The 13,015-nt window shown below is 36.0% G+C and overlaps 1 protein-coding gene across 1 annotated transcript; it reads right to left on the minus strand.

Annotated features, from left to right (window-relative positions):
• Positions 1 to 353: 353 nt before the first annotated feature.
• On the minus strand, positions 354 to 986 carry LOC129940979 (5-hydroxyisourate hydrolase). The gene is made up of 2 exons (XM_056049512.1): positions 848 to 986; positions 354 to 761 (listed from the first exon to the last, which is right to left on the minus strand). Exons 1-2 carry the CDS (start codon positions 890 to 892, stop codon positions 387 to 389), a joined length of 420 nt encoding a protein of 139 aa, XP_055905487.1. The 5' UTR covers positions 893 to 986; the 3' UTR covers positions 354 to 386.
• Positions 987 to 13,015: the final 12,029 nt, after the last annotated feature.

Below are 13,015 nucleotides of genomic sequence, written 5' to 3' on the forward strand. Positions count from 1 at the left end.
AAGTGCGAGAACGAACTGTACTGGGAACTAAAAGATAAATATATGGGTTTCGTATTTGAACCGCAAGCCACAATAAGGTCACTTGCATTCCTACATTTTTACAAGTTTATTGATAACAGGTTTGGTAGACCATAAATTGACCTTAATAGCGATTTTGCTTTTAAATATTGGTTGATGGTTGACCTGTAACGCTTATCTTTTGTTTATGAATATTAAACACTTAACATGAACCTCATGTAAATTAGAGACAGCTTCCGAATTCTTTTCCACACCAAGTGCAATATCTTATCTTTAAGTCTTTTATCTTATGACTTTTGAGATAAGAGAGTCTAATCCAAACAAAAAAAGATACATTATTTTATTGTCAACTCAATTTTATTACTTCATTATGTTCCACGATAAGTTGAATAACCAAATGGATTCAAAAGTAATGGAACATGATAGTGTTGTCCACGTTCACATTCAACAATCACTTCAATTAGAGGATAAAAACTCTTGATTTGATTGGCTTCAAAATACTTTCGCACATCGAAACTTAATTTAAAAACACCACTTTGAAATTGTTCCTGGGTTAGGAGCTTCCAAGCTCGACCATCATGATCTGTCTGCGATTGATTTAGCTTGATCCATGAGTCATTTTCAAGACGAAAAACTGTTAGAGGTACATTTGGTGCAGGTGTTCCCTTCGAAGTGTCTAAGATGTGAGTTGAAAGTGTTCGATCATCATCTGCCATTTTAACTGGTTGCACTTCTTCAAGGTTCTTAAATATAATTAACAGAAATAAGAAAACCAAATTTAACAATTCAAAAATAAACAATTCAAAGAATTTAAATCAGTATTTTTAACCTGCTTAGTTTCAATGCGAAGACGTACTCGCTCCCAACTACTCATAATGAAGACTGTCTGTTTATTTTATAGCTTCAAGTCTTATTGGATTTTTTGTTATCCAAGCTTGACAGTATTTGAGTGAACAGTAATCGTAATCGTATGCATTTTAAATATAAGTGTACTCACTCACAGTTAGTCAAAGCTTTTATTGTAGTCTTTTCGTAGATCTTCGTTTGCAGTTGCAAAATTGGCAGAAGTGTAGCCTATCATACATTAAAAGTTTTTTTTGTTTGTCTTTAAAGCGGGTTCACATTTTAATCTTTTTGAGACGACTTATTCTGACGTTCTATCAATTTATGTATATCTCCTTTTAACGATGAAAATGCAAAGACCTTACCTTAATTAAGTCCAATAAAACGCCACTGCCGTCAAAGAATAGTGTGCTTTTTGTATTATCATGAAGACATTTGTTAACGTTCTTTATGGCCGCAATGTGGCGTTGTGAGGTTTTATATACGAATCTCAAGTTAAAAAAAATTGCTATAGCTAATGTCACCACAGCCGCTAGGTGCCGCCCATTAGAGTTTCCAGACAAAAGATGAAGGTGCTCAATTTTAAACGATTTATTAAAAAATTAAAGCCATTTTTAGCTTTTTAAATTAAGTCTAAAAAATGATTTCTCTATAATTTAAAATTATTTAAACAAAGTAAAACCACCACGGAATTGCAACTTTAATTTTTAGCAAATTGCTAATTATATATGACATATAAACAATTAATCTTATAAGAGCCAAATAAAAAGGTCCGTACTGTTTAGACATGTTTGAATAAGTTTTTTTTATAAAAGGCAACATAATTGACAATTTAACAAAACCAAAATAAGGTTTAACATAAAGTTTCTACTTAGTAAAATTTTAAGCCCTTCACAATAAGTTGTTTAAAATTTTGCACCAAAGATTTAAACAATGTTCATAAAATTTCACATAATTTTTAGTTTCCAATGAAAAGTAATTTTCTTCCGTTTTTAAATCGAAACGGAATTTAATAAAAATATGTAAAACGAGCAAAACATTATATATTAGGTTTGGAAAGCACGCACACAATTAATGTTGGGATCAATTCATCGCACACATAGAAAATTGTAATCAATCTTCCACTAATTTATCAGAAATTCATGACAATGTTCAAAAAGTATGAAAATGCGAAAAACTCATTTAAAACTGCTTCCCTGACCATAAATGGACAATTTTTTTTCCCAACAGCTGGTTTATGTTAAAAGAACATGGGAATTATAACCCAAATGGAAAGGGTTAAAATGTTTTGTTCCTTTCTATCGGATTATTGTGTTTAACGTTTTCTTCTTTTTTTTGTAGGGAAACGCCAATACCAAAATGAATTTGGTGGAGCAACAGTCCCTAGAGAACTTTGGCCTAATGACTTACAACAATCAAACATTCCTGTGTACGACTAATGTCAGGAATGGAGGGGACCTATAATTTATATGCCGAATCCGAATGGCTAAAAAAAGAACTGCATGACTTACATTGACTTACTTTTGACGCACCAATTTGATCTATGTAAGGCGTATGACGTTTCTGTCGCAATAAAAATAGAGCTACCAAATACTTCATTTGGTTTATCTTTGTTTTTTTTTTGCATTAAAAAATTTGTAAAGAAAGCTTATTACTACTATAAATAAATAAATTGCGTGGCGCAACAGTCCGTTGAGAACTAGGGCCAAGTGACTTACAACTCTCAACCATTTTTGTTTGCGAGTAGTGTTGTCAGGAATGGAGGGGACCAACAGTTTATATGCCGAATCCGAACGGCTAAAAAAGAACTTCATGACATAAATTACTCTTAGGGGATTTGTAAATTCCTCGTAAGAGGTAGCACCCGTAAAAAAATAAACTATAGGTGCACAAAACATCCTACGGAATAATAATAATTTGTATCGGAAAATTTTTCAGTGAGCCTTTTGTTTATTGACTAAATTTTGACGAACCGAATTGATCTATGTAAGGAATTTGACGTGTTGGTCGCAATAAAAATAGACCTACAAAACGCTTTATTTGGTTATCTTTGTTTCTTTATAAAAAAGTTTGTAGAGAAAGCTTAATATTATTTCTCCAGTAATTTGGGAAACTCTCAGCGATAGATAAACATTTTTTAAAAACGATAGTTTACGATAAATTTCCTTTTTTGTTCAAAGGAATAATATTTCCTTACCAAGATGGTTTTGTGAGAGGAAGATTCACCTCTACTATTCTTGCTCTACTTTCAAATTATGTCCCCAAACAGTTCCATTAAGGTTATCAAATTGATGTCATTTATATAGATTTTTCCAATGTGAAAATTGTAGGCATCCATTCCGGAACGCTGTCGTGGCTTTCTTCCTACTTAACGAAACGTAACCTATTTGTTTCGAAAGATAATATTCATTGTTCTCCTACCATCTAGCGTACCGCAAGGTAGTCATCTAGGACCATTATTATTCTTAATATTTATTATTGACATGACTAATGTCTGTAACGTGGCATGATGGTTAGTGCGATGGACTGTCAAGCGAGAGGTCTTGGGTTCGATCCCTTGCGAGGAATTGACAAATTCTCCAAGAGTAATTCTTGTCATGAAAAGTGCTTTCTCAAATTTGCCGTTCGGATTCGGCTTTGAAACTGTAGGTCCCTTCCATCCCTGACAGCAGTACTCGCACACAGGAATGGTTGAGAGTTGTCAGTCACTAGGCCCTAGTTCTCAAACGGACTGCTGCGCCACCCAATTTTTGTAATGTCTGTAAAAATTCATACCGTCTTCTTTTTAAATTCTTTAGAATCATTAAATCTTCTAGAGACTGTCAACTTGTCAAAGACGATCTTGATCGTTTGACTAATTATTGTACGACCAGTGACTTGTTTGAATGTCTCCAAATGTCATTGTTTTATAGACGTCAATAGCTGGGTTTTTTTGGTATTCCATATAAGAAACGTAATTAGTTACGCGAAAAAGGTCTTTGGAAAAAAGAGTTTTTTATTTAACCACGTCTCGCTATCAACTGCCAGCTTTATCAATTATTTAATTCAATGAGAATTTCTTCAGCAGATTTGATTTACAAAATATTATATTAGAACAATTTCATCATACATTTTTACGTGCGGTTTGGGTTACAATAAATTGGAGGTAAATGAATGCAAGGCACAAAAAATGCGCGTGCTTTGGGAACTAGCTTTCCGTGGGAAGTGTACTGATATTTGATATTAACAAATGTTAACGGACTTTAGCTCTATGGGAAGCGGATTGAGTTTAAAGGGGAAAATATAGAATGAGTATGGGGTGAATGAAAAGGATATGTAACCTATATAGTACAGTGAGAAATTGCCAAAAAGCGATCAGCAGTAGTCCAGTTTTTACATTTGAAAGTTGATACAATTGAATATTTGCCAGAATAATTTATCAAAAATTCAAAAAAATAGCGATAGACCAGGGGTGAACTCGGGTAAGCTAATTTTTAATATTTGCCTATCAAAATCAAGAAAGTACGACATGAAATAAAAAATTCAAGAAGGGGGTTTGTTCGTAGACTACTACATAAACATGTGGTGTTGAAGCGAGCTTCAAGCTCTTCTCAATTCTTTATATACCTACCTGAACCAAGTTGAAATGATGTTGATTCCCCGATCGGAACCGAGTCAAGGAACCTGCGTGGAGGAGTAGCTTTTACAGATAATGGTGTGTTTATTTACATGTTTGTGTACACAAAATATAGTTTTGTTTTAATCAAATAAAAAAAATGTATATGGAGTGGGTAGCATATTCTTATATGGTGCTGAACTATTCTGTTCTTCATTCACACGAATCTGAGATAGTTTGATTCGCTGTCAAACTTAATAATTTTTAAATCTTCCTGTATGGTGGAAACATCAAAAAGATTTATTTAATCTTAAGTGAGATAAACGTTTGGTTTTATATTGTTTTCTCTTGCAAAATAAGCCCAGCTAGTGCATTTTCATCAACAAAACTAAATAATATCAACAGTAACACATCGATTTTTTTCGCCAATGGAAAACACATTATTCCAATTGCACATCTACTCAACGAACACAGCCATCTAGAGACAAATGCAATATCAATCGTACCAACATTTGAGAATAAAAACACATAATATCCATTCGAGACTCGTATAAATGTCAAAAAACCATCCGTAGTAAGATTCTGCTTTAACTTTTATAGGAAGTATCCATACTGCGGGTATTGTTTTTTTCCAACAAAACAGAAGTAATATTTAAGAAAGAGTTTTAAAAAAAAAAAGATTAGGGACTTCTATTTGATTGCCAATTAACTCCATAAAAAATATCGAATATGCCATCGCAAAATCCAACTCTATGCAGTGGGTTCATAAAACGTAATTCATCTGATTGAACAGATTTCATATCTATCTTAGAATATGGATGTGTTATACGGAACCCTCATTACAACATTTATTCTATTAGAATTTAAAACATTCAGAGAAAGTTCACTAGGTTCGTTATATGGAAGCTTGACTGACTTCTAGATGTAAAATTGTTGATAGTCAGTCACTCGAAACCCGTCGAGAAAAATGTACTCTGTATTTTTTGTCAGCGATATTTTGTCCTGTCGTATAAATAGGTTGTCTCTTCTGTCTTTAATAGATTTATATGATCCAAGTCTGCTTCTGAGAAATAGTTCTCAATTTTTTAAAACGATCATAGGACAAGTTATGCCAAAAATGAACCAAAAACTCGCTGTGTCCGTGAAGTTGATCGCATTTCTTATGTTTTCGATTTTAACTCTTATATTAGTCATTTTATCCTTAAATCTAATATACAACGTAATTTTATAATACATTTTAAACATTAATATAAATGTACATATGTACATACCACGTTTTTGTTGAAATTTTGTTTCTAGTAGTCTTTAAGAATGCATCGTCGAAAAAATGCACGTTTCGAAAAATGGTCCAACAAATCGAAACCTTCACAAATGAACTACAAAAAGTGCGAAAGATGAAAGCTCGAGAACCTTCTGGTGAGGTTCGACAACGATTCTACTGCCAGGGAAGATGTCGAGAAGTGGTGCCGAAAATGCGATACCTGTGCTGCCACCAAAGGCCCGGACAAAAAGAACCACATCAAAATGCAGCAATATAATGTCGGAGCACCCTTCGAAAGGATTGCAGTAGACGACGTGGCGGGTCCATTTCCGGAAACAAATAATGGAAATCGTTATATTCTGGTCGTCATGAATTACTTCAGCAAGTGGCCCGAAGCATACGCCATTCCAAATCAAAAAGCCACAGTCGTAGACCAAATTGTCTTCAACTGGGTGAGCAGATTCCGCGTTCCATTAGAATTGCTATCCGACCAGGGAAGGAATTTGGAATCAAACATATTCCAGGACGTTTGTGGGCTTCTTCACATCAAAAAGACAAAAGCAACACCACTCCACCCACTTATGGTCGAACGGTTCAACCAAACCCTGGGGGAACATCTTTGCAAAGATGTGGACGACAACCAGCGAGATTGGGATCGACACATTCTACTGATTTTGATGGCGTATCGAAGTGCAAGATATAGCTCCGTCTGAGATTTTGATGGAAAGGAACATCAGGCTGCGGAGCGAAATAAAATATGGATGTCCCAAGTCGGAGCCACAAGTCGAGGATGACTATATGGATGACCTCAGAGAAAGACTCTTTTGGATCTACGACAAAACCAGGTTGAAAATAAAGATGTGCAGTGACCGAATGAACACACGCTACTATATATAGGAGCGACAACAACAGAGTTCCAGACAGGAGATCAAGTGTGGCCTTACAATCCCTATCGACTAAAGGGGTTGTAACCGAAACTTCAATGGGACTGGGAAGGTCCATAAAAAGTCATTACAAAAATTAACAACGTCTTGTACCAGATACAAAAGGGAGTCAGAGGAAAACCTACATTGCTGCAGTGGTGATAAGAATGATGTATTTGTTTGGGACGATCAATCCTAACGAGGGGGCAATGTATCTCTTTTACTCTAATATCGCGTTATAGTAGAAAAAGAACGTAGCACCCGTTTTATTTGTAGTAGTAAGCACTTGTGTAGAAAATTTATATTAAGTGGCATCATCTAGTGATTAAGAGGAGAACTCGCTTCGTTAAGTATCGAGAACATTCAGCGCCTACAAGAACCTAGTAGTTTCTCGAACCGATTTGAGGTATATAAAAAGGCGCTCAGGAACGAAGCGAATCATTATTGATTGTGAAGTGCCATAAAGTAAAGACTGTGTTTGTAAAGTAATAATTGAAAGTGTTGACTAAATAAGCTTAGAGCGATTGAAGTAAAGTGAATTTGTGTTTTATTTACAAAGTGTAAATAAGTTCCAATTGTCGGACCAAGCCGAATATTACAGTATTATCATGGAGCTATTTTTGTTTTGTACATTCGCCGCAGCCTCAAGGTGGCGGTGGATGTTTTACATATAAAGTTAAGTCAATCTGCAACTTAGATCAATTCATTTTATGAGCTGTTTTAGGCAAGTAAAGCTAAGGGATAAAGATCTTTAATTGTTAGATTTTACAGCATAAATATGGCACACTTATACAAAATTAATTTTTGACCAAAAACTTAAAGAGTCATCAGTTTAATTTATATAAGGCATTCGGTTGCGAAAGTTCTTAATCAAGATTTGAACACCAATAAAAACTAACGCCCATGTTCCGGATTTAGATAGAAAGTGAATTGAACTCACTTTTGAATTTCACGTGAAATGAAATTGCATGTTCTTCAATTCGATCGATTTCAAAAACTTCGAAATTGCTTCGAACTGTCAGAACTGAAGGATCAACGATTTTTATTTTGTTTCTGAAGTTAAATTTTTGCTGTTGTGAAGATGGATGCAATGTTATTGGCAATTTTAAGTGAAAGAAGGAAGCAGAATTCAAGTAAAAAAATAAGAAGATGAATTTTTCGAGACAAATCAAATATATTGGATTTACTTGACAGAATGTGTGTGAAAATTACGTAGAATTGCTCTGATAAATATAGTAAATTCTTGATTCCCTCTTTTAAGCTTTCATTGTAATTTTAGATTAAGCAAAGGCGCTTTTTTATATGTTCTAAGGGAAATAAAACCTTTTATAATACCGTCGTCGATTTCGTCGAACTTGCTGCAACACTCCGATTTCTAACAGAAGGAAGCTATCAAAGATTTGAATGCTTTCAAAAAATGGAACAAACCGAAATACAGAACGTCCATTTGCATGTTCGAAAATCGACGAATTGTGGAACACCCCAGTTCACTTTGGCAAAGTGTATTCACAATAAGTTAAATGAAGAAGATGGGCATGAGACTATCCACAGAAAGTTTAAGGCACACGATAAATTTTTAATGATTTCTAAAAACAATATTTGAGTGTAGGAGTTCATGCCTGGATACTCTAGTATATTATTTCGGGAGATGTGTGTTAATTGGATACAATTTTCGATTACATTTACGATAATATTTTGAAACTTAAAGATTCAATCTCGAATGGTAGTTATTACGAAATGCAAGAAGACCAAAATCACTTTCCACAATTAAATTAATTCAAATTATCAAAGATACCTTTATGTCAGATTTCTTAGATCAAATTTTTGGAGTTACAACATTGTTTTAAAAGAGCGAACTATTAAGTCTAACTTTAAATCAATACAAAAACTTCGTTCTTGAAACTCTTTTACAATATTTAGGTTAGGTAGTTTTTCAATTAGTTCGCATTTTCAGCCATACCTACAAAACTATGTATGTATGTAAATACTTTTGAAACAAAAGCAAAAATCTATGCCTTCGTCGAAAAGAAACTTTTTTTGAGTACAACATAGATTTCAATTCTTATTCAAGTCGATAACTTTGTTACGATACTCGTAGTAGGTTAGGTATTGTGAAATCGAATTTTTCAATTTTTTATTTTATTTAGGGAATTCGAAATGTTCTTGCATTCTACTTCTAGAGTCTACTTCAGAAAATGAACGTAGTCATCATCATCGTCTCCGTCGTCGTCGTCCTCGTCATCAGTTCCAGTTCTATATAAAAGTCTGAGTCTTCGTTTTTGTTACAAAAATATATTTCCCTGAAAAGGTTGCAATATTTTCGAAGAAAAATATATGTATATATGTAAATGAAGTTATTATTCCGACAAAGTTTACTATGGGCTTATAACGTTTACCAAACCAATTCTGTACTCTCTGTATAGTCTTCGAGGCTACAATAACAACAACTATGAACGAACTATGCTGAAATACATTTTAATTGGCTTCAATCTGAAAACATTTGAACTCAGTCAACTTTTAGTTATTGGCAAGGCGATTTTAAAAGGATATCTGGTTCTGGCGATGAAACACAAATTGTTTCGATAACTTGAAAATCGGTGAATTTTTAATTGCCAAGAGAGCTTGAAATTGAATATTGTTTAATAAAAATTTATTGTTGTGTGATTTTATGTATAAGTGAGAATGCATATTCAGGACCGCGAATATCGTTTATAGTGTCTTCAGCTCAGCACTTTAACATAAAAGTCACCGTCAGTTATTATGATGAGGGAGTGTTTTTCCTTATTCAGTGGCGTTGCAAAAAGGGTAGACTATAAAAATACCCAAGAATCATCCATAGCTCAGCAGTTTGAGTTCACTGGCTTGAGCAGATTAACACCAGTTGAGGCAACATTGAATTTCAGTTAACTTGCCAACTTAGTTGTTAAATAACAAGGCGTTTTTTATTTTGTGGCGTCATGTTTAGCACGTAGGGCTGTGATGCTAGAGGGCATGGGTTCCATATTGTGCCCTTTAAAAAGATTTTTCACGGTTAACACATGTTTTGACTAATTGACAAATCCTTCAAGAACAATTCTTGTAATGAAAAGTGCTTTCTCAAACTTGCCGTTCGGATTCGGCATAAAAAACTGTAGGTCCCCTCCATCCCTGTCATGAATTGCACACACAAATGGTTTTAGTTGTAAGTCACTAGGCCCTGGTTCTCTATGGACTGTTGCGCCACCTAATGTGTATATAGATGAATCCTGATTTTGATTTTAAATTTAACTTAACTAGCCTAGGGTTACCACTCCCAAATACTTTTAAAAATTTGACGTTAGTTAATTGTCGGATTGAAACCAAAAGAATTCATATTTGCAAATGTGTTGTCAAACATTGCTTCCTAATTGAATTTTTACCGATATTGACCTACTCAGAATACCAATTAAATTTTAAAAGATGAATAAATTTCGTTATGTTTTTCTTATGCTGGGCAACGCTTGAGATCTTCCAATTAAATGAAACTAGCTTAAGGTTTGATGTTCAAATGGTTGACATGTGCATTCAAGAGGACACAAGCGTCCACAGGTTTTTCTCAAAACCCTCCTCTGTCTATCAACTCCTACTCTCACCACGCGTGGTGAACATCGGGTGCCTAGTACCTCAACTGGAGATTGGACTCTAACCCCAGTGGAAAGTTGTTGAGGGCAGCAAACGAGAGAGGGGGGAGGTATTTCCCTTAAGGCCTTATCCAGACGGCAGCGAAAAATTTCCCGAGATGAAATCAACGGTGGCGTCTACAGTTCGAGTGAGGCTGAACTCCTTAGCGAACACCTTATAGGTCTTCTACGACTTGTTCGGAGCCCAGGCATATAAGGAGCGGTTTATCCGGCTCCCCGTCCTTGGAGTTATACTAAGGATCTGGCCCTCCAGGTTGGGTGTTGTGCCGTCTAGGTGACTTCCTGACCACGTACAAATCTCTTAGTTGCGAAGCACCAACAAGCTTTGGATACGGACTGATTTACTCTTGACAATCTACGCAAATGAATTAAGGACAACGAACTTCGTATATGCACGTGGAATGTTATGTCCCTTAATAGACCACGTGCAGCCGAAGAATTAGCGGAGGCCCTAGACTGCTATAAAGCAGACATTACCCCCATCCAGGAAATACGATGGGATAGGCCGAGCAAAAAGAAGATGAAAACCTGCGATATTTACTATGGTGACTGTTACCGAGAAAATTAACAGCGCTTATTTGGATGCGGGTTTGTCATTGGAGCCAGACTTAGGCAACAAGTCTTGAGCTATAGGTGCATCAACAAGCTAGAAAGAGAAGACATCTTTGGTGGAATAATCGGGAAGAACAGCCTGCACGACAACACTTCCGACAACGGGTAGCCAGTACGCGTTTTCCACACCTCAACATCCACAAAGTAACTTGGAGTTCTCCAGATCAATCTACTGTCAACCAACTTTCCGAGGAGCTAACATCGACTCGGACCACTACCTCGTTGTAGCCAAGCTAGCATTTCGGGTTTCCAGAACAACTGCAGTCAATGCTGAGGATAAGGAAGGAAAACTTCTGCAGACTGTATACTGGCGACAACGAACCGAATTCCGCTGTCAGGCAGGATGATCCATTCAACATAGACGACGAAACCCAACAATCCCGTCCAACCGACTTAGACGAAGTAAAGATTGCCATATCTAAGCTGAAGTCTAATAAAGCCGCTGGAGCGGATGGCTTGGATGCCAAGCTCTTTAAAGCAGCTGAAAATAATTTGTTAGGAGCATGCACCAACTTATTCTTACAAATAAGTTGATGCATGCCCGATGAATGTAACCTTAGTATTGTTTGCCCAATCCTGAAAAAATGAGACCCTCTAGACGAATCAATATACTTAACATTGCTTACAAAATCTTCTTTGCCATAATATGTAAACGTCTAAAGCAAATCGTCAACAACTTGATAGGTCCTTATCAGTGTGGTTTTAGACCAGAAAAGTCCACAGTCGATCAATTATTCACATTACGGCAGATCGTGGACAAAAACCCAAGGACAACCAAAACGACACCCGCCATCTTTTCATCGATTTCAAGGTCGCATATGACAGTATCTACAAATTTGTCCGTTTTTGCAGGATGACCACGGAGAATTCACGCCGCTCCATAAAGGTTGGAAACAACTTAACAGAACATTTCGATGTCAAAAAAAGTTTTAGACAAGGTGATGCGCCGAGCTCACACGTCAACACTAGCGTATGCTGATGACATTGACATAATCGGAAGGACTCAGCTTGATGTCTTTTGTGAGTATTGAGGCAGAGGCGGCAAAGAAAGATCCCACAACACCGACGTCTTGGTCAAAATGTCACCATCGACAGAAGTAACTTGACTTCGTCTACTTTGGGTCGTTTCGAGAGAAAAGTTCTTAGTGTGATCTACGGTCCCGTATGCATCGAAGGGAAGTAGAGGAAAAGATGGAACGACGAGCTGTGAGGGCTGTGAGGGCTGTACAGCGACGTTAATTAAGCCAGAAGGGTAAAAGTCCAACGACTAAGATGGCTGGGTCACGTAGACTGCATGGAAACCAATGCTCCGGACCGGAAAGTCCTCGAATCCATACCCACAGAACCGCGTAGTAGAGGAAGACCCCGAATCAGGTGGATCGCACAAGTGGAAAATGAACTCACCCAACATGTAGCGCGAAACTGGAGACATCTAGCTATGGACCGAGTTAGATGGAGAAGTTTGTTGGGTGAGGCCCTAGTTTACATAGGACTGTAGCACCACCTTAAGTAAGTAAGTAAGCTTCAGGTTTGACGAGCATGCTTCTCAAATATGATAATGTTAACCTATCAAGCCATATATGTATTTAATATTTAACAATCCATTTTATCAAATCGCATTAGAAAAGCAAACAAGTAGCTCAATCAACTTAAGGGCTCTCTTGCACTACATCAAAAAAAAATTCTATTTTTTAGTTTTAAAGACATTTTTTTGTTTAAATCTCTTCTTCGGTTCCCTATCTCACATTTTGGCATTTTTAATCAATCTTCTACTACACTACGCCACTGTTTTTAACATTCGAACTGAACGGACTGAAGGAAGTAGGTTCCTCTTTGTTAAAGAAAAATCAAGCTATATGGATGCATTTATCATTGTAGCGACGGACAATAATTGGTATCTTGACCTTAAATATGAAAAATAATTTTGTATTATTACTCAACAAAATGGTGAAGGGAAACATGAAAACCCTGAAGTGAGAATGATATTCGAAAAATTGTCATTAACACGAAAGATAAAAAGGTATTTACGAAGTGTAAAAATTTATGTTAAAAAAATCAGTTCACATAATTTTCATACGTTCAGACTTTATCCTTTTAACACCTT

This window comes from Eupeodes corollae, chromosome 1 (genome assembly GCF_945859685.1).
Source record: "Eupeodes corollae chromosome 1, idEupCoro1.1, whole genome shotgun sequence".
NCBI classification, from domain to species: domain Eukaryota; kingdom Metazoa; phylum Arthropoda; class Insecta; order Diptera; family Syrphidae; genus Eupeodes; species Eupeodes corollae.